General features: G+C 54.9%; 10 protein-coding genes across 10 annotated transcripts; 7 read left to right on the top strand and 3 right to left on the bottom strand.

Annotated features, from left to right (window-relative positions):
- Positions 1-155: 155 nt before the first annotated feature.
- PG997_014683 (uncharacterized protein) lies at positions 156-477 on the bottom strand (the record flags this gene model as incomplete). Its single annotated transcript, XM_066818997.1, has 2 exons — positions 156-164; positions 307-477. The coding sequence occupies 2 exons, from the start codon at positions 475-477 to the stop codon at positions 156-158; spliced, it is 180 nt and encodes a 59-aa protein (XP_066661185.1).
- Positions 478-1,316: 839 nt separating this feature from the next.
- PG997_014682 (uncharacterized protein) lies at positions 1,317-4,046 on the top strand (the record flags this gene model as incomplete). The annotated part of the gene is made up of 3 exons (XM_066818996.1): positions 1,317-1,659; positions 1,906-3,578; positions 3,651-4,046. 3 exons carry the CDS (start codon positions 1,317-1,319, stop codon positions 4,044-4,046), a joined length of 2,412 nt encoding a protein of 803 aa, XP_066661184.1.
- Positions 4,047-4,633: 587 nt separating this feature from the next.
- PG997_014681 (uncharacterized protein) lies at positions 4,634-5,412 on the top strand (the record flags this gene model as incomplete). The annotated part of the gene is made up of 2 exons (XM_066818995.1): positions 4,634-4,939; positions 4,996-5,412. 2 exons carry the CDS (start codon positions 4,634-4,636, stop codon positions 5,410-5,412), a joined length of 723 nt encoding a protein of 240 aa, XP_066661183.1.
- Positions 5,413-6,668: 1,256 nt separating this feature from the next.
- PG997_014680 (uncharacterized protein) lies at positions 6,669-8,258 on the top strand (the record flags this gene model as incomplete). The annotated part of the gene is made up of 3 exons (XM_066818994.1): positions 6,669-6,847; positions 6,910-7,703; positions 7,756-8,258. The coding sequence occupies 3 exons, from the start codon at positions 6,669-6,671 to the stop codon at positions 8,256-8,258; spliced, it is 1,476 nt and encodes a 491-aa protein (XP_066661182.1).
- Positions 8,259-10,004: 1,746 nt separating this feature from the next.
- On the top strand, positions 10,005-11,309 carry PG997_014679 (uncharacterized protein; the record flags this gene model as incomplete). Its single annotated transcript, XM_066818993.1, has 4 exons — positions 10,005-10,019; positions 10,108-10,124; positions 10,560-11,194; positions 11,230-11,309. 4 exons carry the CDS (start codon positions 10,005-10,007, stop codon positions 11,307-11,309), a joined length of 747 nt encoding a protein of 248 aa, XP_066661181.1.
- A 1,289-nt stretch (positions 11,310-12,598) lies between these two features.
- On the top strand, positions 12,599-14,099 carry PG997_014678 (uncharacterized protein; the record flags this gene model as incomplete). The annotated part of the gene is made up of 3 exons (XM_066818992.1): positions 12,599-12,612; positions 12,666-12,862; positions 12,934-14,099. The coding sequence occupies 3 exons, from the start codon at positions 12,599-12,601 to the stop codon at positions 14,097-14,099; spliced, it is 1,377 nt and encodes a 458-aa protein (XP_066661180.1).
- Positions 14,100-14,498: 399 nt separating this feature from the next.
- On the top strand, positions 14,499-15,839 carry PG997_014677 (uncharacterized protein; the record flags this gene model as incomplete). The annotated part of the gene is made up of 2 exons (XM_066818991.1): positions 14,499-14,564; positions 14,637-15,839. The coding sequence occupies 2 exons, from the start codon at positions 14,499-14,501 to the stop codon at positions 15,837-15,839; spliced, it is 1,269 nt and encodes a 422-aa protein (XP_066661179.1).
- Positions 15,840-16,685: 846 nt separating this feature from the next.
- Positions 16,686-16,970, top strand: PG997_014676 (uncharacterized protein; the record flags this gene model as incomplete). The annotated part of the gene is made up of 1 exon (XM_066818990.1): positions 16,686-16,970. The coding sequence occupies one exon, from the start codon at positions 16,686-16,688 to the stop codon at positions 16,968-16,970; it is 285 nt and encodes a 94-aa protein (XP_066661178.1).
- Positions 16,971-17,754: 784 nt separating this feature from the next.
- PG997_014675 (uncharacterized protein) lies at positions 17,755-18,280 on the bottom strand (the record flags this gene model as incomplete). The annotated part of the gene is made up of 2 exons (XM_066818989.1): positions 17,755-18,171; positions 18,221-18,280. 2 exons carry the CDS (start codon positions 18,278-18,280, stop codon positions 17,755-17,757), a joined length of 477 nt encoding a protein of 158 aa, XP_066661177.1.
- A 625-nt stretch (positions 18,281-18,905) lies between these two features.
- PG997_014674 (uncharacterized protein) lies at positions 18,906-19,230 on the bottom strand (the record flags this gene model as incomplete). Its single annotated transcript, XM_066818988.1, has 2 exons — positions 18,906-19,021; positions 19,131-19,230. The coding sequence occupies 2 exons, from the start codon at positions 19,228-19,230 to the stop codon at positions 18,906-18,908; spliced, it is 216 nt and encodes a 71-aa protein (XP_066661176.1).
- Between the last annotated feature and the right edge of the window lie 185 nt (positions 19,231-19,415).

Here is a 19,415-nt window from a genome sequence, read left to right as displayed (position 1 = left end):
ACAGTACGCCTAAAGCCAATCCTTTGCGCCAAATCCCAATCATCAGGTCATATCAGCCCCTAGTAGTCCATGCAGGTCATCCTTCTATTGCGGGAAGCCGCGCCTGCACGCATCTAATTGCGTCTACGATAATGGTCAGCAATGTTCCGCTAGTCTCATGCAGGCTGTGGGTAGAACCGACCTGCGACAGGGGTCTTGGAGCTTTTACATGATAAAAGCTGTCCATTATCTTCAGCCGTTCCATTGTTAGCATGAACAGGTTGCACACTTCCACAAGTCGAAATCAGGAGAGGACAGATAACTTACCGAGACCTCATATCCATTCACTCCAAAGAGCCTCCTCAAAGTCGCTACCAGCTTCTCACAGCTGATGTTCGTGCATGGAATAGGGTCTTGTTCGAACCGCTCTTGGCTTGGAAGTTTGACAACGCCGCGATTACGCTTTGCGAAGCTCCAGAACTCGGTCGCGGCGGACATTGCGAAGTTTCGTGTTTCTGAAAGTTGATATGCTGAGAAGAAAGATCTAAAGCGTTATGTGGTGATGTGTCTGCTCATAATCACGATGCTGGGAAGCCATCTTCCCTATATAAGTGCGCGTACATAGATGGGGAGGTGGCTGTTCTAACGGGCTATGAATGTAGAGGGTGTAAATCCCAAGAGGCTGCATGTACATGTCTTGACTGGGTGACTCCAACTGTGAACGGGATGATAGGCACCATGGGGCGTATTACGTTGGATGCTGACCTATCAGCCAAATGGGAGGTAACCTTACCGACTGAGGGTAAATGCCGCCGAGCGGCTGAATGATACATGCGTCAGGCTGAGCCCAGCCACCGCCAATAGTTTTTCCATTTTACGAGCTTTCCGGTCTGAAATTCGGCCGACCTGACCATGGCTGGTTCGCATGCAGGTGTGATGGAATCATCGGTAGGCTGTACCGTACAGTATTGGTTGCTGTCACACCCACATTTAGCAGGTCTGAAATAGAAGACCGCTTTGTGGGGGCGGAGTATGTAGGCCTATTGCCCAAGAAACAGTCTGCCTTGCACTTATGTCCCTATTCCCTATGCAGCTTCACCGAAAATTGACGACTCGATAGGGCCATAAAAACACCTTGGAATGAAGCCTCATCAGGGTGCCGAAAGATGGTACCTTTTCGTTAATTGATCGCCTTGAGTTCATTTTCAAAGCCTTTGGGTTCTCTATAAACTATTTGGCACCACACATTATCGCCCACGTTCTGTGTCTCGGGATCCCAGCGCTCCAACAAGATTATGGCGGTTGCATCCTCAGATACTGACCAATCAAAGGTCGACATGAGTAACCCAGTAGTTGCCACAGCAGAGGCACGGGACTACGAACAGGCCCACCATCCTCCGAACCACAGTTTTTCCCAGGCCGTGCCCAGTCACAGTACTGTTGGCCACGCGTCAGAGGAGCCTCGGTTCCTTCCTCTTACGCACAGCCAACCGCGGGTGGTCATTCACAGCTATGACTGCCCAGATGTCGAGACAGCGAATAAACACGAGTCCTTGTATATCAGTTCGGATGAAAGCGACGCGTGTATGCGGGACAGAGATGACATCGAAAACGGCCCACAATCAACTCCTGCATCACAGATCTCGTGGACGAGCCACCACCTTGAGGCTGGACCCGACTGTGAGTTGTTCGGTGTTTCTGGCGTCAGCGACAACCGTTGCGTGCATATTGCGTCATCTGATGTGAGCCAATCGAGGACCTAGTAGACACCTATACTCCCAATGCTTGATAGCTGAAACTTCTATAAGGAAAATATCGGTGTTTTAGAGAGACCGCAAGATGGTCGCGCTGTGTTTCGACCCTGGGTTGTTGACGGCCTCAATCGAGATGACTATACACAGAATGGTGCTGCTCCTCGACGAACAGCACCGACGGTCATCTCCGATGCCGGCATTCAGCAGTTCAAGGGACAAAGGCGCGAGGGCGTCAGTGTCGCCTCAACCAGTGTGACATCACATGCCACTCTAGAGGATCAGCTCTTCGCCGCCAGGCAACTCACGAAGCATCCCCAAGCAGAGCCCTGGAAGAAAGACATGGGCTTTATTCCTAAGAAGCAGCTGGACAACATCACCACCGAAGAATCCGTCTACCAGGAAATACGCAAGCACTTTGCACATAGCTTTGACGAGGTCAAGCTGAGGGAGATCGCCACGTATGTCTGTCACGAAAAGAAGGTCATAGTGGGTGACGGCCGAGCCAAGCTCAAGTCCTTCAAGCCAGTCTTTGCGCTTCTCGTGATGTTCAATAAGACGTCTGAGATCCTGGACATTCTCGGAGAAGATGTTAGTGATCTCGATTTACCCCTAGTCGATATAGCCGACGGAAGCTATGGCCGTCACCGAATCGGCCGAAGGAGTCGGATACACAAAGCCCAATCAGACGACACAAACATCCACCTCTGGTGCTTCTCCAAGTGGAGCCGGGTGGAGAGTGAGAGCTTCCTCCGATATCAGTGGATGATGCTAGCTCCGTTCTTCCGAGAAAGCGAATACAATGATGTCCAACACTACGAGCTCCACGACAGCCACATACTCCCATGGATAGACCGCGCCGGCGATGAGTACTTTGAGCACCAAGGTGGCTTCGGGATGGTCTTTCCCGTCCGCATCCATCAAGAGCACCACAGCTTCAGCGACACTGCGGCGTGCAAACGCGGGTTTGCTGTCAAACAGCTGATGCATAAAGACCCCGCCAAATTCAACCGCGAAGTTGGCATCCTGCAGAAGTTCGTTGGGCATAATGCACACGAACACATTGTTGCTCTCCTTGCCACCTACGAGCATTGTGGGAAATACCACATGATCTTTTACCGGGCCCAAGGCGATCTGTTCAAGTACTGGAAGAAGGTGAATCCGGATCCAACCTTCAACCGAGACACGGTCATGTGGGTTGCAAGGCAGTGCAAGGGCATCGCTGACGGTCTTGTGCAACTTCATAGACATCGGACCCTCCCAAAGTCCGATGAGGACGACGGGGAGTATTTGGTGCAGAACAGAGAGACCGTTCAACAACGCAGTGCCGCCAAGAAGGAGTACATACTGAGTAAGTCCAAGCTTGGAAAGCGTAAACGGGCTACGGACGACATCGGTGTTGAGCAGGAATTGCGCGCTCGACAGGGGCAATGGCAATTTGGGCGGCATGGGGACTTGAAACCAGAGAACATCCTCTGGTTCCAGGGACCCCAAGGGAGCAACGGCACACTCAAGATCGCCGACTTTGGCCAGGCTGAGCTGCACGAGTGGCAATGCAAGACACGGAAGCGATCTGAAGTCGCCGACACCATGGCCTACCGAGCGCCTGAGTGCCACTTCGAGGACGGCAAGTTCCGGCAGTCTTCTGACGTCTGGTCCCTGGGCTGCCTGTTCCTGGTCTTCGTGGCCTGGACGCTCGGCGGCGCGGAGCTGGTAAAAGAGTTTGCCAAGGTCCGGTCTTCCTATGATGAATACTGGGGCGTGTCTTCAGATACCTTCTTTGAGATTAGCCGCCTACAAGAGCAACCTGACGCCTGGAGCGTAGCAGTGAAACCGGCTGTCGTGAAGGTAAGCGTTGCCGCCGCGGTCCAGATCTTTCAAGATCCTTCACATCACTAACTCGTTTGCTTTGACAATCAGTTCATCTGCCAGCTGCACTCGCATCCAAACTGCTCTGCGTACTTCCACGAGCTCTTGGACCTGATCTTCAAAAAGATGCTCGTTGTAGAGATGGAGACGCAAAACAGGCGCATCGCGTGCCACCAGGTCCACAAACGGCTGAGAGAGATGTACGAGCAGTGCGCGACGAAAAAGGGCTATGCCACAACGCCGACGCCCTGGAAATTGCATGATCTCACCATGCCGGAGTCTTCTTCTCCGATACATGTGCGGCCCCTCATGGTCGCAAAGGGGGGCATAGTCGAAGTGCTTGCGAACAATAAGAAGGCACAGATAGGGCTGACCCTGAGGGAAGGCAAAAGGAACCCGGGGGCCAGAGGTGACCATAGAAGACCTCCAAGATCCAAGACCACTTGATCCGGCATTGGGGACATGGATGACTTGCAAAATGACGGGGTGCATCATCCGAACGTGGCGTTCACCCTAAATACCCAGGAGCCAGGCTGGCGGATTAAGGGGCGACAACATGGTAGCTAAAACAGGGACAATGGCTAGTGTGATTGGTGGAAACATCAATAAACTCGCGGGCTAGATTCCGTCTTGGGATCGCCCACTTTATATCTGAAATCTTCTTTTTCCCCCGTCGATGACGCTAAAGATTGGATGAAGCTTGTTCCAACCCCACGTCGCTGCCCGTCGGCAGGGATCGCGGGGCACGATCCAATTTCCACGACTCAAGCCAACATGCAGCTCCCCACTGTAAATTGATGACATCTTGTTTCAAGTACATCGTACGCTTATTGCGGCCACGCCAGCACCGCGGATTGCAGATGATGCGCTCATAGTGGGACGAGGAGAGGATGTTCATTTTGAAGACATTCCTGATGTATTTAAGAAGGCAGAGACCTGCTTGAGAGAGACCTGTTCACCAAGACAGTCGCTCTCGCTCTTTGCACACATTCTTTCTCGAAAAACCAAGTACACTCATTTAACCCAAACCCAACATGCCCTCTTCTCGAACCATGCACCGCCTTGGCGCCTTGGCCATGAACCTCATCGCCCTGACCTCGGCCTCTCCCGCGCCCGCCGGCCTGACCACGTCCGCTGCCGAGACCGGCCAGGGCACCTGGTACGGCGAGAGCTGCGGCGAGGAGGGCTGCTGGCAGAACGGGCCCTGCGCCTTCGTCGACTACGTCCTGCCGGCCGGCATCGACGGCTCGACCTGCGTGTCCGAGACCATCTGGGACAACGCCTACCACTGCGGCGGCTGTGTGTCCATCACGTACCAGGGCAAGAAGAAGATCGCTATGGTATGCCTCCCGTAGTTTTTTCGCCCTAGAACCTGCAAACTAACTAAATTCTCCAGATCACCAACAAGACCGGCGGCAACGCCCAGCACCTCGACATGAGCCCCGACATGTTCTCCCAGCTCGCCGACAAGTCGCTCGGCGAGATCGGGATCCAATGGGAGCACGTGCCCTGTCCCATCACGACGCCCCTGCAAGTGCGCATGCACGGCGGCGCGTCGCAGTACTGGTTCGCGGCCACGGTGGAGAACGCGGTGTACCGGACGGCCAAGATGGAAGTGTCTTCGGACCAGGGCGCGACCTGGAAGCCGACGACGCGCGACGTCAACAACTTCTTCAAGCTCGAGGGCAACGGCGGCGTCGGGGCCGCGACGGCGTGGGTCCGCGTCACGTCCGAGACCGGGTCGAGCGTCGTGCTCAAGGATGTGCAGATGAAGTCGGAAACTACTACTAAGGCGGGGGAGAACTATGCTTGAGCAGGAGTTGAGGGGAGGTAGAGAAAGAGAATGATCGAAGACGACGGATGAGGACGGATTTATGATTCACGCAGAGCTTACTTTTTATTGCTTGTATATACTTCAAGGGTGTGCCATTTGGTATAGCAACATTGATCGGTCTCAGAATTTGAGTACCATTTTACAAGGAATGTCTGACGTACCAACACATGGCTTCTCATCTGAAAACATCTGACGTGCAAATTGATTTGCTTTCTCACCCGGAAGTAATCCCAAGGCCCCTGTCATAGCGCTCTTCGGGTACCAGCGCCGAGGTGGCTGGTGACCCTCTCACATGGCCGCGATTCAGGCCTGCCATTTCCCCGACTGCACCAGGGCGGCTTGGTCATCAACGTGGCCATAGATTGCATACCGAGGACTCGGAGCTCCTCCGAGGCATCCAGGCATTCATCCGCCCTCGGGGAGCCAGCCGAGGGAGCGTTTGGGCTCGGCTAGACAGCGCGCCTGGTGAAGAAGTTGGTCCGAGTAGGCGAGCGATCCCCATTAGTCTCCCCGCGCTCTGCAGCTCCGAACCGCACCATGGGCGTTGTTCGGCATTGGGAAAGTATCCGGGGATGGACACGGATATGGACGCCTCAAGAGTTTGGCGCGCCTAGGCAATTGAGATATCCATTCTGCGACTGGCTCATGTGTTGGAGTTCACCCGGAGTGCCAGAAGGCGTGGCAGGGACAAGTCCGAAGCGGTGTTGTCGCACGCGAATGTCGTCGGGAAGCAGTGCTGATGCATGGACTTCTGCAACGCATACATGGCGCAAGTCCGGGACGCCGCGGGACTTACAGGTGTTTTTATTGCGTTTACACATGAGACTCGAAGCGCATCGGCGAGAAATATGACGGGAGAACCGCGTCTAGCTACTCAAGCAATCGTCCACGTGCACACGAGATTTCCGAACGCTTTGCCGCGAGACGATTCGCGCAGCTAGCTGGTCGGGATCATGTATTGCATCCGATTGACCAAAGCGCAGTGCAGACAAAATGGCGCGACAATTCGCAATGGTTAGCGGCGGATTTAAGCACTGATGGAGACCGCCAAGCACCCAAACCGACCTGGAAGCCGAAGCCGGTCAGCGCCATGGTGGTGGCCGACCCACTGTAGCAAAATCCGCTGCTGCTTACGATTCGTGCTGACCGACTGACTGCGTCTCTTTCGTGGCCCCTTAACGTCGCTTTTCCACCATCATTCAGGCCAGATTGAGGGTCGAGTATTGCATTTCAGTATGGACGAGACGAATCCTTTGCTCCCCGACACGACTGCTGAGCGCGTGCGGGAGATCGAGGATGCACGGGACGACATTGTCGACTTCGACCCCAGCGGGGACGCTGAGAACCCGCTGGAGTGGGCGCCGGGCTACAAATGGGCCATTGTCGGCCTGCTCGCCTTCATGGCATTCACGGTGTAAGCCCCGGACCAGATCCTTCCCCGGATAATGTCGGCTAGCTAACACGCAGTCTGTTCAGGACCTTCACCTGCATCTCGGTGGTCCCCATTGCCTCGCGCATCACCACCGACCTAGGGGACCCCCGCAAATCCTCCAGCGTCCTACTGGTCACCATCTGGGAGCTCGGCGAGGCGGCCGGGCCCCTCTTGATGGCGCCGCTCTCTGAGATGTTCGGGCGGTACCCCGTGATCAACGCTGCCAACGTCGGCTTCATCGGCGCGACCGTCCTGGCCGCCCTCTGCCAAAAGGCGCCGCTCTTCATCGCCGCCCGGTTCCTGACAGGCCTCGCCGTTGCGACCAACGTGCTGAATCCGGCAATCGTGGGGGATATGTTTGTCACGGAGCAGCGCGGGTCCGCGATGAGCCTGGTCCAGCTGGCGCCCATCACGGGCGGTGCCGTTGGACCCCTCATCAGTGGCGCCATGGCCGAGACCATCGGCTGGCGCTCCGTCGTCTGGCTGAGCGTCGGGCTGGCTTGCGTGTGCGAGGCGTTCCTGCTGGCGGGGTTCAAGGAGACGTACAAGGTACCGATCCTGCGACGCAAGGCGGCTAGGTTACGGCACGAGACAGGCGATAAGGCGCTGCGGACCGCGTTTGATCTGATGGATGACGAGCGGAGTACGCGCAAGCTGTGGGACGCCATGATGCGGCCGGTGGTCGTGTTTGCGGATTCCTTCGTCTTGCAACTGATTTGCCTGTTTGGGGCCATGACCTTCAGCTACTTTTATATCTTCTCGACAACGTACCCTGATATCCTCGTGCAGACTTACCACTTGACGCCTGCCCAGACTGGATTGGCATTCATCCCTTTGAGTAAGTTGACCTCCGAGTGATCGATACAAAACAGCTTACTGATCCGCCACAGCTTTCGGGTCAATTGTTGGTACCCTGGTGTGCAACGCGCTCCTCGACAGGATCTACATCAAGCTCCGCGACGCCAACAACGGCATCGGCATGCCCGAATACCGCCTCCCCATCGTCATCGTCGGCGCCTTCGCGCTGCCCATCACCTTCACCCTGTACGGCTGGGCGGCGGAGCTGCGCCTGCCGCTGTGGGTGGTGTTGACCTCGTCGGGCGTGTTCGGCTTCGCTATGAACTTTGCCTTCATGCCCGTCTTCACTTTCGTGGTAGACGCGTTCGGTCTGTACTCCGCGTCCGCCATCACGGCTATGATCGTGACGCGCTGCGTCGCGGCGACGTTCCTGCCGCTCGCGGCCGTGTCGCTGATGAAACAGCTGGGAGCGGGGTTCGGATGCACTGTTCTCGGGGCGGTTGGGCTCGCGTTTGCGCCGATTCCGGTGTTGATCTTTTTCTATGGTCCGGCGTGGAGGCAGCACTCCAAGTACACCAAAGGGAACGGTGCTTGAAGTGGAACATCAGCTGGTACTTACTTGCTCCGTGATTTGAGCTGGTTTGGTGTGGCAGTGCGTTTCGTTGCGCCGTTCTAGTGAGTGAGCTACCCCGTTCTGAAATTGTGGAAAGTCCGACCCGCCACGTTAGATCAAATAGGTAGAGGCTATTCGATAGCTTGGGTGCTTAAAAGGACGGCAGACTCCGCGGCGGTAACTCCAACGGTGTCGTTGAACGGTTAGACCATTCTCGACCCAAGGCGACCATGCCCAGAACCGTTAGATCCCATTGAGCTTATCCGAACGTCAACCCATTTGGATATTTGTTGCATTCAGCGCCGTGATGAGAACCTGCGCCTTCTTGATCAATGGATGAGTACGCATGGTTCTTGGCGTGCCCATTGTCATTCTGATCGTCGTCGCCGGCAGTTTTACTTGAGGGCATCGCGCGGCGGGGCAGGGACTTCGTTGCCTGCGTCGTCGTGATCCGTGCAAACGATTATAATATAACTAGGCATACCAGTAATAATTGTAACCCTTAAAACTTTCGTTTTTATTATATAATATGATTCTTGTGGTGCTAATATGTGATTTTGTTAGATTCTGGTAAAGCGAGAGGATGAGACTCTTGAGTATAAACATCTCCAAAATCCATCTTGGCCATGGTCACCTATTTCGACACGTATCGGGGAAAGCACGATAGAAAGGACGAATGATGCTTTATTCAATGGTTTTTGATCATAGTTGCAGGTGGTAGTATTGATGATGGTCAATTGAGATGTGTGCGCTATGGGAAGGACATTTCCCTAAAGCTCAATTCTAAGCTGCTGAAGAGGGGAAATAGTACACTCAGTCGTGGCAGAAACCCCAAAGACATATTTTCTCGGATTGATATTGGCAAGCGCGCCGGACGTTCGTCATTCCAGAGTAAAAGAGCCAGAAATGACAGTCTAAACATGACCACGTGGTTCAACCTCAGAGGAAGCCACCATGCACATGAAATGGAGTAATGAGCAGGGTTTGTACTTCGTTGCACATAAATCACGTGGAAGGTGTTGCCTCGCTTCCCCTAATTCCTGCCCATTTCCAAACTGGTTTTATACGATGTCTACACTGCATTGACGATCTGAGACGAGAGTTCCTTCTGGTGGATTCCACCATCTCAACCAAGTCAACATCCGCGCTTTTCCAGGCCGCCATCACATTCCGCATCTGCATCAGATCTTCAGGCTACCAGCATAATCTCGAGATTGGTACCAGAAGAACACTATTCCACAGCTTTTCATAAAAAGCAGGGTTGTTGGGATGCGTATAACCCATCTGACCTCGTGTCGCGAGCTCCAGCCTAGAAAACGGACAGGGGGATAATGCGCGCATCTCGAACTTACCAAGATTGTCCCGGAAGAAAACAATGGATGTCCACGGCGTGAAGGGCTTGAGTCATCGGAGTTATCTTGGATCTCGGTGTGCTTCTGGCAATATCATTCGTCCGGATGTACACGCGTACCAGACTCACTGCGGACCAAACAAGCTAGAACTATAATAATTGCATAACACCGCATTTACTGTTTTGAAATCATGCAATGGAGATGCGTCGTAGCATGGTGTCTTGGGCAATGAAACTTCGATCTAATCACTCTTTGCCTGGAGCTTTCGATATCATAGGCGAAATTACTAGGCAAGGAGTTGGAGCTATGCGGTATCGTACGTACGCATACTCAATGGGATGGAACAAGTATAGCATGATAACATAGATCCTTCACAATGGGAGAGAAGGGGGTATGGCAACTAAATTTACGCTAGCCGTTGAGTTTATAGTCGACCAAGGTTCGCCGTTACTGTTAGCGGAAGTCCCAACCGCCCATAGTTGCAAGAAACTCTATAGTACTAAGAAGAGTCACCCGCACGCTTCACATCGGCATTCCGACCACTGCAAAATATTTTCTTGGTATATATAAACGGGCGCTCTACCCGCACTTTTAATCTTTCTCTCCCTTCTTTCCTCCTCAATCACTGCTTGGTAAGGGCTCAGTTACATTGGTTCGCGCGGGTACCATGCTGATAGTATACCACTGCAGAAGTCGGTTTGTTCGCCATTGTATACTATACCTGATTTGAACACAGTAAGAAACACTCGTCTTGCTAGCAAAATTCCCGACGGCAGTCTCGCAAAAACGAGGGCAGACGAGTCGCCATCATTTGGGTTTGAGGAAACCGTACATCGAACGGTTCGACTCAGACCAGCCCCGCTGACTACGAGTGCTCGCAGTGCTCGGTTGGCCAGTCTACCTGCTCACGAAAATGGCCTCCCCGCTATAGTCCAGGGACACCAGAGTCCCAGTACGGACCACCAAGAAAAGAACTACCAAGACGAGACGAAGATGGCTACCGATGGAGCGACAAAGACCCCCAGCACACATCGCCGATCTTCTCCACCGACCGTGAGCCTTCGAGTCGACCCACGGGGTGTCCCTGCCCGGACGATGCGTACAAAGAAGAGCTGACCAACCTCATACGGGACTCGGACGATTACGCCATCGCCTTCGCGCGAGGGGATGATAGGTATCTCGGGACGGTATTTGGCCAAGCAGACCGTCGAATGGACTGGATGTTCCAGGCCCCCGAGACCCTCACCAAACTCGGCGTCATCCACTCAAGATCGCACGGCTGGCGGCCCCGTTGCCCCGCGGAGGCGCTCGAGTTCATGCGGTACCTCGCAAACCGCGCGACGCTGGAATTCGACCAGGTCCGCCGTGACGACCCGGGACCTCGCCTAAGGAGAGACCTCTTGGACAGGCTGGAAATGGCGATCAAGGCGATGCGGCAGGCGTTCGAGGAATGCGCCGAGTACGCCCTGTTTGAGAGGGAACAGGGCTGGTTATATGAAAAGTCGTACGGCGATCTCTGGGCGGCGGAATGGCGGTTCACGAAGAATGCCGAACCCGTTTCGTTGGGTGCGTTATTCCGCCAACTCAGACACGATAGCCAGCCCCTATCCCACGAGGCACCCTCGAGCGGAACCAACGGGGTCGTCCAATCTACTCTAGGAGCGTCAACATCAACGGCTAGTCCACTGGTCCAGACACCAGCTACTCCAGTGTCTCCATTGGCGGCAGCTACTCCATTAGCCCCATATGCGGTTACCCCGTTGACTCCAACAGCAGCTACTCCAGTGACACCAACAGCCGCTGGACTTGCGGTTCCACTTGTGTCTCCCAAACGAACAGCACTGCCGACTTTATCTGGGGGAATAAACGGCCGAGGACCGGTACGTTCAGACCGTTGACCTCAATGTTTCGCCAAAGCGATCCAGAAATGAGCCAGTTTTCTGTTCCCGCCAGCAACACCAACAGCGCAGACAGGACGTCTCGCGCCAGATCCAGTGACTCAGAACCGAGTCAACCAGACATAGAAGGAAGTGCCGCCGTCAGCAACGGCCAGACTAAGGAGCAGCCTCCTCATCGACTAACAAAGACGGAGAGGGAGCACCGTAAGGCTGAACGTCTCCAAAGCGACGAGGTCGGGCAAAATGCGCCAAAGCCATGTGACCACTGTGCAAAGGCGACGAAGCTCCACTTCGCAACATGCAGAGTAGCTAAGGACCCCAAAAGCTACAAGAGCATGCTGTGCAATAACTGTATCTGGAACAAGATGGGTAACAAGGAGTGCTTCACTTGGGAGAATCCTAGACACCCGTACCCCCAGGACGTCATTGTCGAAATGAGGGACCGCAAAATGAACAGGAATAAGGGGAGGGGGAATAATGTGGCAGCTGCTGGTGATGAGGATTCATCCTAACAGCTGGAGAAATGGAACGGAGACGATGGAATAGCAGGATGCTTACCCTGCTTACACGACTGTTGGGTTCGCTACTTCCATTTTTCGAAATATCATTTCGAATTATTATCCAGAAGAGAACCTTCACGGTATCTTCTGAGGTGGATACCTAAGCGGTAGGTATCCAAACGGCGTTGGGATTCTGTCTTTCTATTTACTTTTGCGTCTTTACGTATGGGGATCTGATCATTTTCTTCAGTTCATATATCCCATTCACATCACTCTCCTAATTATTAACAAATACTACAAGAAAATTACTTAAAAAGAGCTATTTTGAATAGCAAACGGTATTATGAGGCTGCTACAAGCTAATCAAATGTTTGGCGAAAATCACTGTACAAATGACTCCATGTTTCACAGCTGCGTGGCTGCCGTTTGTTGCTGGAGCTTGACTTGCGGGGGATGCAGCATCAATCGCCACAGCGCGAACATACATCTTACCTACACTACCCGATCCTCGACCACCTGACTTTCCCTTTTTAGAACCCAATATCTGTCTTTCTTGTTTAAATTGATTCAACATGGAAGAGAATTTGTCAAGACTCGTTACACTACCTCGCGATAACCCAACGCAGAGCTACTGGCAAGACCCCCAGCCGACATTGCCGATCTCCGCACCACACCAAACCTGCCCGAATCCGCCGACGTGGTCATCATCGGCAGCGGCATCACCGGCGCCGCCATCGCATGGAATCTACTCGAGAATGCCAGCGACGATAACGCCCCGCGCAGTATTGTCATGCTCGAGGCGCGACAAGCATGCTCCGGAGCCACAGGCCGCAATGGTGAGCTTCCACCCCCAACCAAACCCCGCGCCCAAGGCGCCCCAGAGAGCTCAACCCCTAACGTTCGTCAGGCGGTCACACCAAAGCAGCGTCCTACCGCACCTTCCTGCACCACGCCAAGCAACACGGCACCGACGAAGCCGTCAAGATCGCCAAGCTGGAGCTCGCCAACATCCGCGCCCTGCACGCCTTCGTGCGCGAGCACGCGATCGACTGCGACTCGCACCCGTGCCGGACCGTCGACGTCGTCTACGACGCCGCGCAGTGGGCGGAAGACCAGCGCGCCGTGCGGGCGATGCGCGACGCCATGCCGGGGGACGCCGCGTCCGAGTACGTCCTGCACACGGCGGACGAGGTGCGCGACACGTTCTACTGCGGCAAGGGTGGCGATGAGAGCATCGCGGGCGGGGTGTCTTACGAGGCGGGCAGCATGAGCTCGTACCGGCTCGTCATTGGCGTGCTCAAGCTTTGCTTGGAGCGGGGGCTTAATCTGCAGACCAATACGCCGGTCCTTAACCTGGAGAAGGCGACGGACGCGAACGGTGGGAATGGTTGGAGGCTCGAGACGGAACGCGGCGCGATTACGGCGGGGAAGGTCATACTTGCGACCAACGGCTACACGGCACATCTACTAGAGCAGTTCCAAGGAATCATCGTCCCGCTTCGGGGGCACGTTACAGCGCAGCGGCCTGGACAGGGCATGCCGGCGAAGGGGCTGCCTGTCACGTACAGCTTCATCCATGGCGATTCCTACGACTACATGATCCCACGTCCGCCAGGATCTCGCTTCGAGGGCGACATCGTCATTGGGGGCGGTCTGCACGACTTATCCGACGGCGGCGCGACCGAATACGGGACCACGGACGACACGGGCTTCAACGGCGTGATTGCCGAGAACCTTCGCGAATGCCTACCGGGCTATTTCGGGAACAATTGGGGCGAGGACCATCCGGACGGGCGCATCCGCCGCGCGTGGACTGGCATCATGGGCTACAGTCCCGACGGCTGTCCGTTCGTCGGCGCTGTCCCGGGTGTCGAGAATATGTGGATGGCGGCCAGTTTTCAAGGGCACGGCATGGTGCTGTGCTGGATGTGCGCCAAGGCGCTGGCGGCTATGATGGATGGCCGAGATGATGACGAGTTGAAGGGATGGTTCCCGGATGCGTTTCGGGTCAAGGAAGATAGGCTCAAGCAGGCGTTTCGGGGAGCATTACACATGCAAGGGATAGATTCTTAAGAGCACGGCGATACTCACCCCTCAAAGCTCCACAGCCCGCAGCGCTAGTCTTCTTCAAGATCGTAAATGATGGACATCTGATTAGGAATGGGATCAGGGGTTGTTTCGACGCGAGCAACCTCGGATTAGTCGCGGCTCTTCCGAAAGAACCTGGGGAAACCCCACGTCGGGGACTTGACTTGGTTGCATTCGGTTCATTTGGAACCGGCCGGTACGAGTGGGGGCGGGGGAGGAGGAGGGGCAGCAAGGAGCATGAAGCTTCTGCGCTTGTGGTTGACTCCGACAAACAGGATGAAGTGAAATTGCAACAGTGAATGAACTAGCAGCAATCAATTGTAACGATATGCGCGAATAGTGAATGCGATTGACCCAAGAATTTCCCCAGAACAAGACGACAAGATGGGCAGCGTTACCGAGGAATTTCGGATCATCATAGCAGGCGGTGGCATTGCCGGTCTTGCAACGGTTAGCTCCCCTGTACCTGCTAATAACTGGCGCAAAAGCACCAAGCACCCCCACTAACAAGTAGCTCTGTAGGCCATTGCTCTTCGAGCACCCAACCGCCAAATCACCGTCCTCGAGCGCTCGCGCATGCTGGGCGAAGTCGGCGCCCTCATCTCGCTGCAGCCCAACGCGACCAAGATCGTCTCGCAATGGGGCATCGACAAGTTCCTGGAGCAGGCCGAGCCGATGCCCGACCGCGCGTTCCGCATCTTCAACCTCGAGGGCAAGATGGTGCGCGAGATGCGGCTCGAGACGGACATGTTCGGAGCGGACCGCATGCTCTACCACCGACAGGACTTGCACAAGGGCCTCCTTGACGCAGCGACGAGCCCCGAGTTGCCAGGACCTCCCGCCGTGGTCAGGACGGCGAGCGCGGTGGCGAGCTGCGACCCAGACGCGGGGACGGTGACGTTACAGAGCGGCGAGACGCTCGAGGCCGACTTGATCGTAGGTGCCGACGGCATCCATTCCGCGATCCGAGCCGCCGTGCTGGGCGAGGAGCGAAGCGCGATACCGACGGGCATCTCCGCCTACCGACTCCTGATCCCGATCGAGAACCTCCAAAACATAGATAACCTCCCCGAGAAGATGATCGACACCAGCGGCCGTTCGTCCGAAGGCACGACCACCATGATCATGGGCCACGACAAGCGCGTCATCATGGGCCCCGGCCGCGGCGGCAAGGTCTTCGGCGTGGTCGCGCTCGTGCCCGACGAGAAGATGAACGAGACCTCGTCGACCGCGTCGTGGGTCGAGGCCGGCTCGCGCCAGAAGCTGATGGAGAGCTACGCCGACTTCCCGGCGTGGCTGCGCGAGATATTCGCGCGGGCGCCCGATATCGCGCTGTGGCAGCTGCGCGACATCGACCCGCTGCCCACCTGGACCAAGGGCCGCGCCATCCTGGTCGGGGACGCGGCGCACGCCATGCTGCCGACGCAGGGGCAGGGGGCGTCGCAGAGCGTGGAGGACGCGGAGGCGCTGCAGGCCTTCTTCAGGCAGCAACATGCGGGCGGCCGTCCGAGTGCGACCGAGGTCGCGTCAGCGCTGCGGGCGGTGGTGGCGGCGCGGTACGAGCGTGCGAGTCTGATTCAGTTGTACTCCCGTCAGCAGGCTAGGCCGGCGACCGACAGCAAGGCGTCCAACACGGTCACACTCGACCCCGCTCAGTTTATGAAGTACAACTGCGACTATCACGGTGCGGAGGAGTGGCTGGCTAGGCAACAGGCCAAACAGTGAGATTGATCAGCGCGGCTGAAGGCATACATCTAATTCTGAGTTGAAGTGGTAGGAGCTTGATGTCGTGAGAAATATGTCGAAACAGAGAATGTCGGGGAGGACTTGTAGGACTACAAGCACGGGACGATCTGACAACAAACATCGAGTGAAGAATCCGATTTGCTAGTTTGCGAAGAAGGGATGAGGAAGTCATGTGGTGTTTGGAATACCTGTGCTACCCGCTTTGGCGGTATGACGATAGCAAGCATATAAAAAGACGATTCATAGTTGTGCGATACTACTGTTTGATTAAACTACGTGATTGGCCGTGGTGTTGTCTCACGGCTCGTCCCTCCCAGCCTCTCATCCACACTATGCTCGTGGGTATCACAGGTGTAACGATTTCCGAAACACATGCTTGGGGCCGGATTCGAGTAGCAAAGGACTTTGCAGAGAGGCCTGGTAGCGGAAATGTGCGTACGTGGTGGCCTATGGCATCCGTGTCTCGTATCAACTTCGCGGCCTGCCCGCCTCGCAGAGGCGATAAGCAAGCAAGACAAGCAAGCACCCTGGCCGAAACACTTTGCTTTCGAAAGCCCCCTCGAGTCCATCAGATTTACTTCCCTTTCCTTTTGGTGCCTTTTGTATTTAAGCTTCGGTCCAGCCCAGTGAGAGCCTCTTCCAGAAAACCAAGAGTAACTCAAGCACAAGAATTTTCACTACAAGGTACCAAATTCGCAACGACCCCGTTACACATTCAACCTTGATCCGAAAGTTTGATAAACCTCTCACTCTCGAAACTCACCCTTTGCCGTCGCATACCCACAAACTCAACCAGAGGCCCAGAGGACCACCATTCGGCTCAAAATGGTCGCCGTACCCACCACCGTCACCTCCACCATCACCCTGGCCCTCGCCTTGAGCGGCGCGGTCGTCTCGGCCGACGGCACCAGCACCACCACCTCGATCAGCACCACGACCACGTCCACGACCAACACTGCCACCAACACGGTGGTGGCGTCGACGACGACGACTGCACCGTCTTCCGCGAGCTCGACGGGCGCGGCGGCGACGATGGGCGTCGTGGGGGGACTCGGGGGCGCGGCGGGGCTTGTCGGGCTTGGGGTCGCGGCTTTGGAAGTCTTGGTCTAAGTTGGACTTGGTAGGAGAGTAAATCGTCAATGACTTGGATGGAGGGGAGTTGAAGGGGTTGGGTGTGGGGTTTCTTCGTTTCATGCTGACGGGAGTCATCTTCGATCACGGTCATGGCTGTTACGCTCGCAGGTCTTGTTAGGCCGGTGTGACCGGTTGTCAATTACCATTTGGCTAGGCAGCTTGGTTATTCCATACGGAAAGTCGTAATGTTCACTCCACGAAAGCGGATATCCATTTGTCAAATTAGAAGCAACTTCCAGGTGATCCCATGTTTATTCCATATCCTTTCACTAACTACAGCTTGGTTAGCCAAATTGAATAACCGTCTTTGCACATGGTTCTTCGTATAGCTGCGTAGATATTTTGGCTATCTGATTTCCAACGCCGACCTGGGATCCGCCGCATCAAGCTCGAGTTCTCCTCTCTCATATCATGTCCAATTGGCACAATCTGGCCTCATCTCCAACCAGTCCCTCACGATCTGCTAAAGACTCTGCGCCCTGAGCGGCTTTCTCAAGGTCCCGTTCTGGGCACTTGAGGCTCGCTGGGCCAACTATCCGATTCGTGAATCCGATAATGCGCCTGAGATAAGCATTATTACCATTTGGCTGCAACCTGTCGAACCTTCCCGTGGTGGAGCCGTATCTGACCGCAAGCCGATCCTTCTTACCGATGCCTCTGATGTAGTAATGGGTGTCTACTCCGGCAAACCGAGTCTTGTCAAAAGACGTCCATGCTATTCCAGTATTCCTTGACGCCTGGCCGCGTGGTTGGTATTCAATTACGTTCGCGATTTTTCGAGGTCACTGTCCGGAATTTTCGTCGACGCGAAATTGTCGCAGACCCCGACAGGGACCGGAACTTCGTAGTACCCCGATGGGTATACAGTCCGGAAGTCGCGAAACGCAAAGCCCAAGAGGAAGATGTCGTGCTCCCAACTGATGCGCAGCGTGCCCACAGCCTCGCAAGGGTACATGCTGGGATCCTGTGCCAGAGCATGGCAGTCGGTCTTGACGATGGTGAGCGAGGTGGAGTAGACCATCAGGGCGATATAGCGGCTGTCCTTGGTGGTGCGGAAAACCGGAGAAGGCGCGAGCAGACGAGATGGAGTCGCAATGATGCGCTGGGTGTCGTCGTGGAGGCACAAGACTCGGTCCTTGTTCTCCTCGACAACCGCCATCTTCCACTGCGAAACACACTGGGATCAGTGATTGGGCTTCTTAATAGTTGGGGATGTAATGACTCACGATCATACACTGTAACTCTTTGGGGAGACGGGAGAATTTAGGGAAGCGTTTCGCGGTCATGATGGCCAGGCGAATCATCTTTCCCTTGGGTGATGGTAAGGCGTGGTTGTGTCAGATGGCTTGACAGATAGAATGATTTTAAGAGGATGTGACTTTTTGAATGTGATGCGTACACAAGAAGAGAGGTGAATGAGAAACGATAAGAGGCAAGGTGATTGATTTGGTAGGTGGAAGATGCCCATTGAGTCTCAGGCCAATTATTGTCCAAATTAAATACAACATAAAGGGGTGCACACCATTTAGTCACAGTCCTGTCACGTCAAGCTTTACGTTTGGACCAGCTTCAATTTTATATACCCAAGTTGATTGTTCTATTACCTACTGAATGCATGTCTGCAGCTGCCCCATTCCCAATCATCCAACTACCAACCAGTTATCCCGTCGCCAAGCAGTTCTCCTTTTGCCGGCTGTCGTAGCATTGGCTACTTCAGTCTCCAGGAATGCCAATCCAGCCTACCTACTTCAACCTCATCCCATTGATACTGCTCAGGTCTCTCCAGACTACAAATTTCCAGAGCACCGCGTGAATGTCCTGGAGGATAGCGACATCGAGAGACTCCATCCTCCGACACTGCCTTGCCCAACTGACCACCTTGTCTCCCGCGCGGTACGTCCAGTTGTCGCACTATTGGTTCCGCCAGTTACGAGGATCAGGTTCGCCGTACCAGCCCGTGATGGAGTGGTTCGCCATGGTGTCGTCCGACATGTCGACCATCGAAACAATGGCCGTCGCAATGCACGCTTGCGGTTAGCTGGACGACCCAAAAGTATTGAGGGTACAGCGAGTGAGCCCAGCTGCAGCCAGAGACTCGGTGGGGATCATAAACCATCCGCCAAGCGGTGTTTTCACGTACATGGGACGGCTTGATATGAGAAAGTCTCTCGTAGAAAGGGACCAAGGTGGCGAAGACGGCGTCTTGCGAGTAGCCAGACTGCTGGTGGTGCGGCATGGGCCGGGTCGTGATAAGTGTTTACGAAGCAATAAAAAGTACAGAGGGTATTAAAGGAATTCCACGGAGGAGGGCCCACGAGGGTACCAATAGCACTGGGCTCCATCGTGATACGTAAGATAACAGGTTTATAGATAGTACAGAAGGTTATTACATATATATTGAAGCTTTATCACCCCTTGATT

This window comes from Apiospora hydei (genome assembly GCF_038363865.1).
Source record: "Apiospora hydei strain CBS 114990 chromosome Unknown utg000010l_segment0_segment0, whole genome shotgun sequence".
Taxonomy (NCBI): domain Eukaryota; kingdom Fungi; phylum Ascomycota; class Sordariomycetes; order Amphisphaeriales; family Apiosporaceae; genus Apiospora; species Apiospora hydei.
The sequence above is the reverse complement of the archived record's forward strand: the minus strand, read 5'-3'. Positions and strand labels throughout refer to the sequence as shown.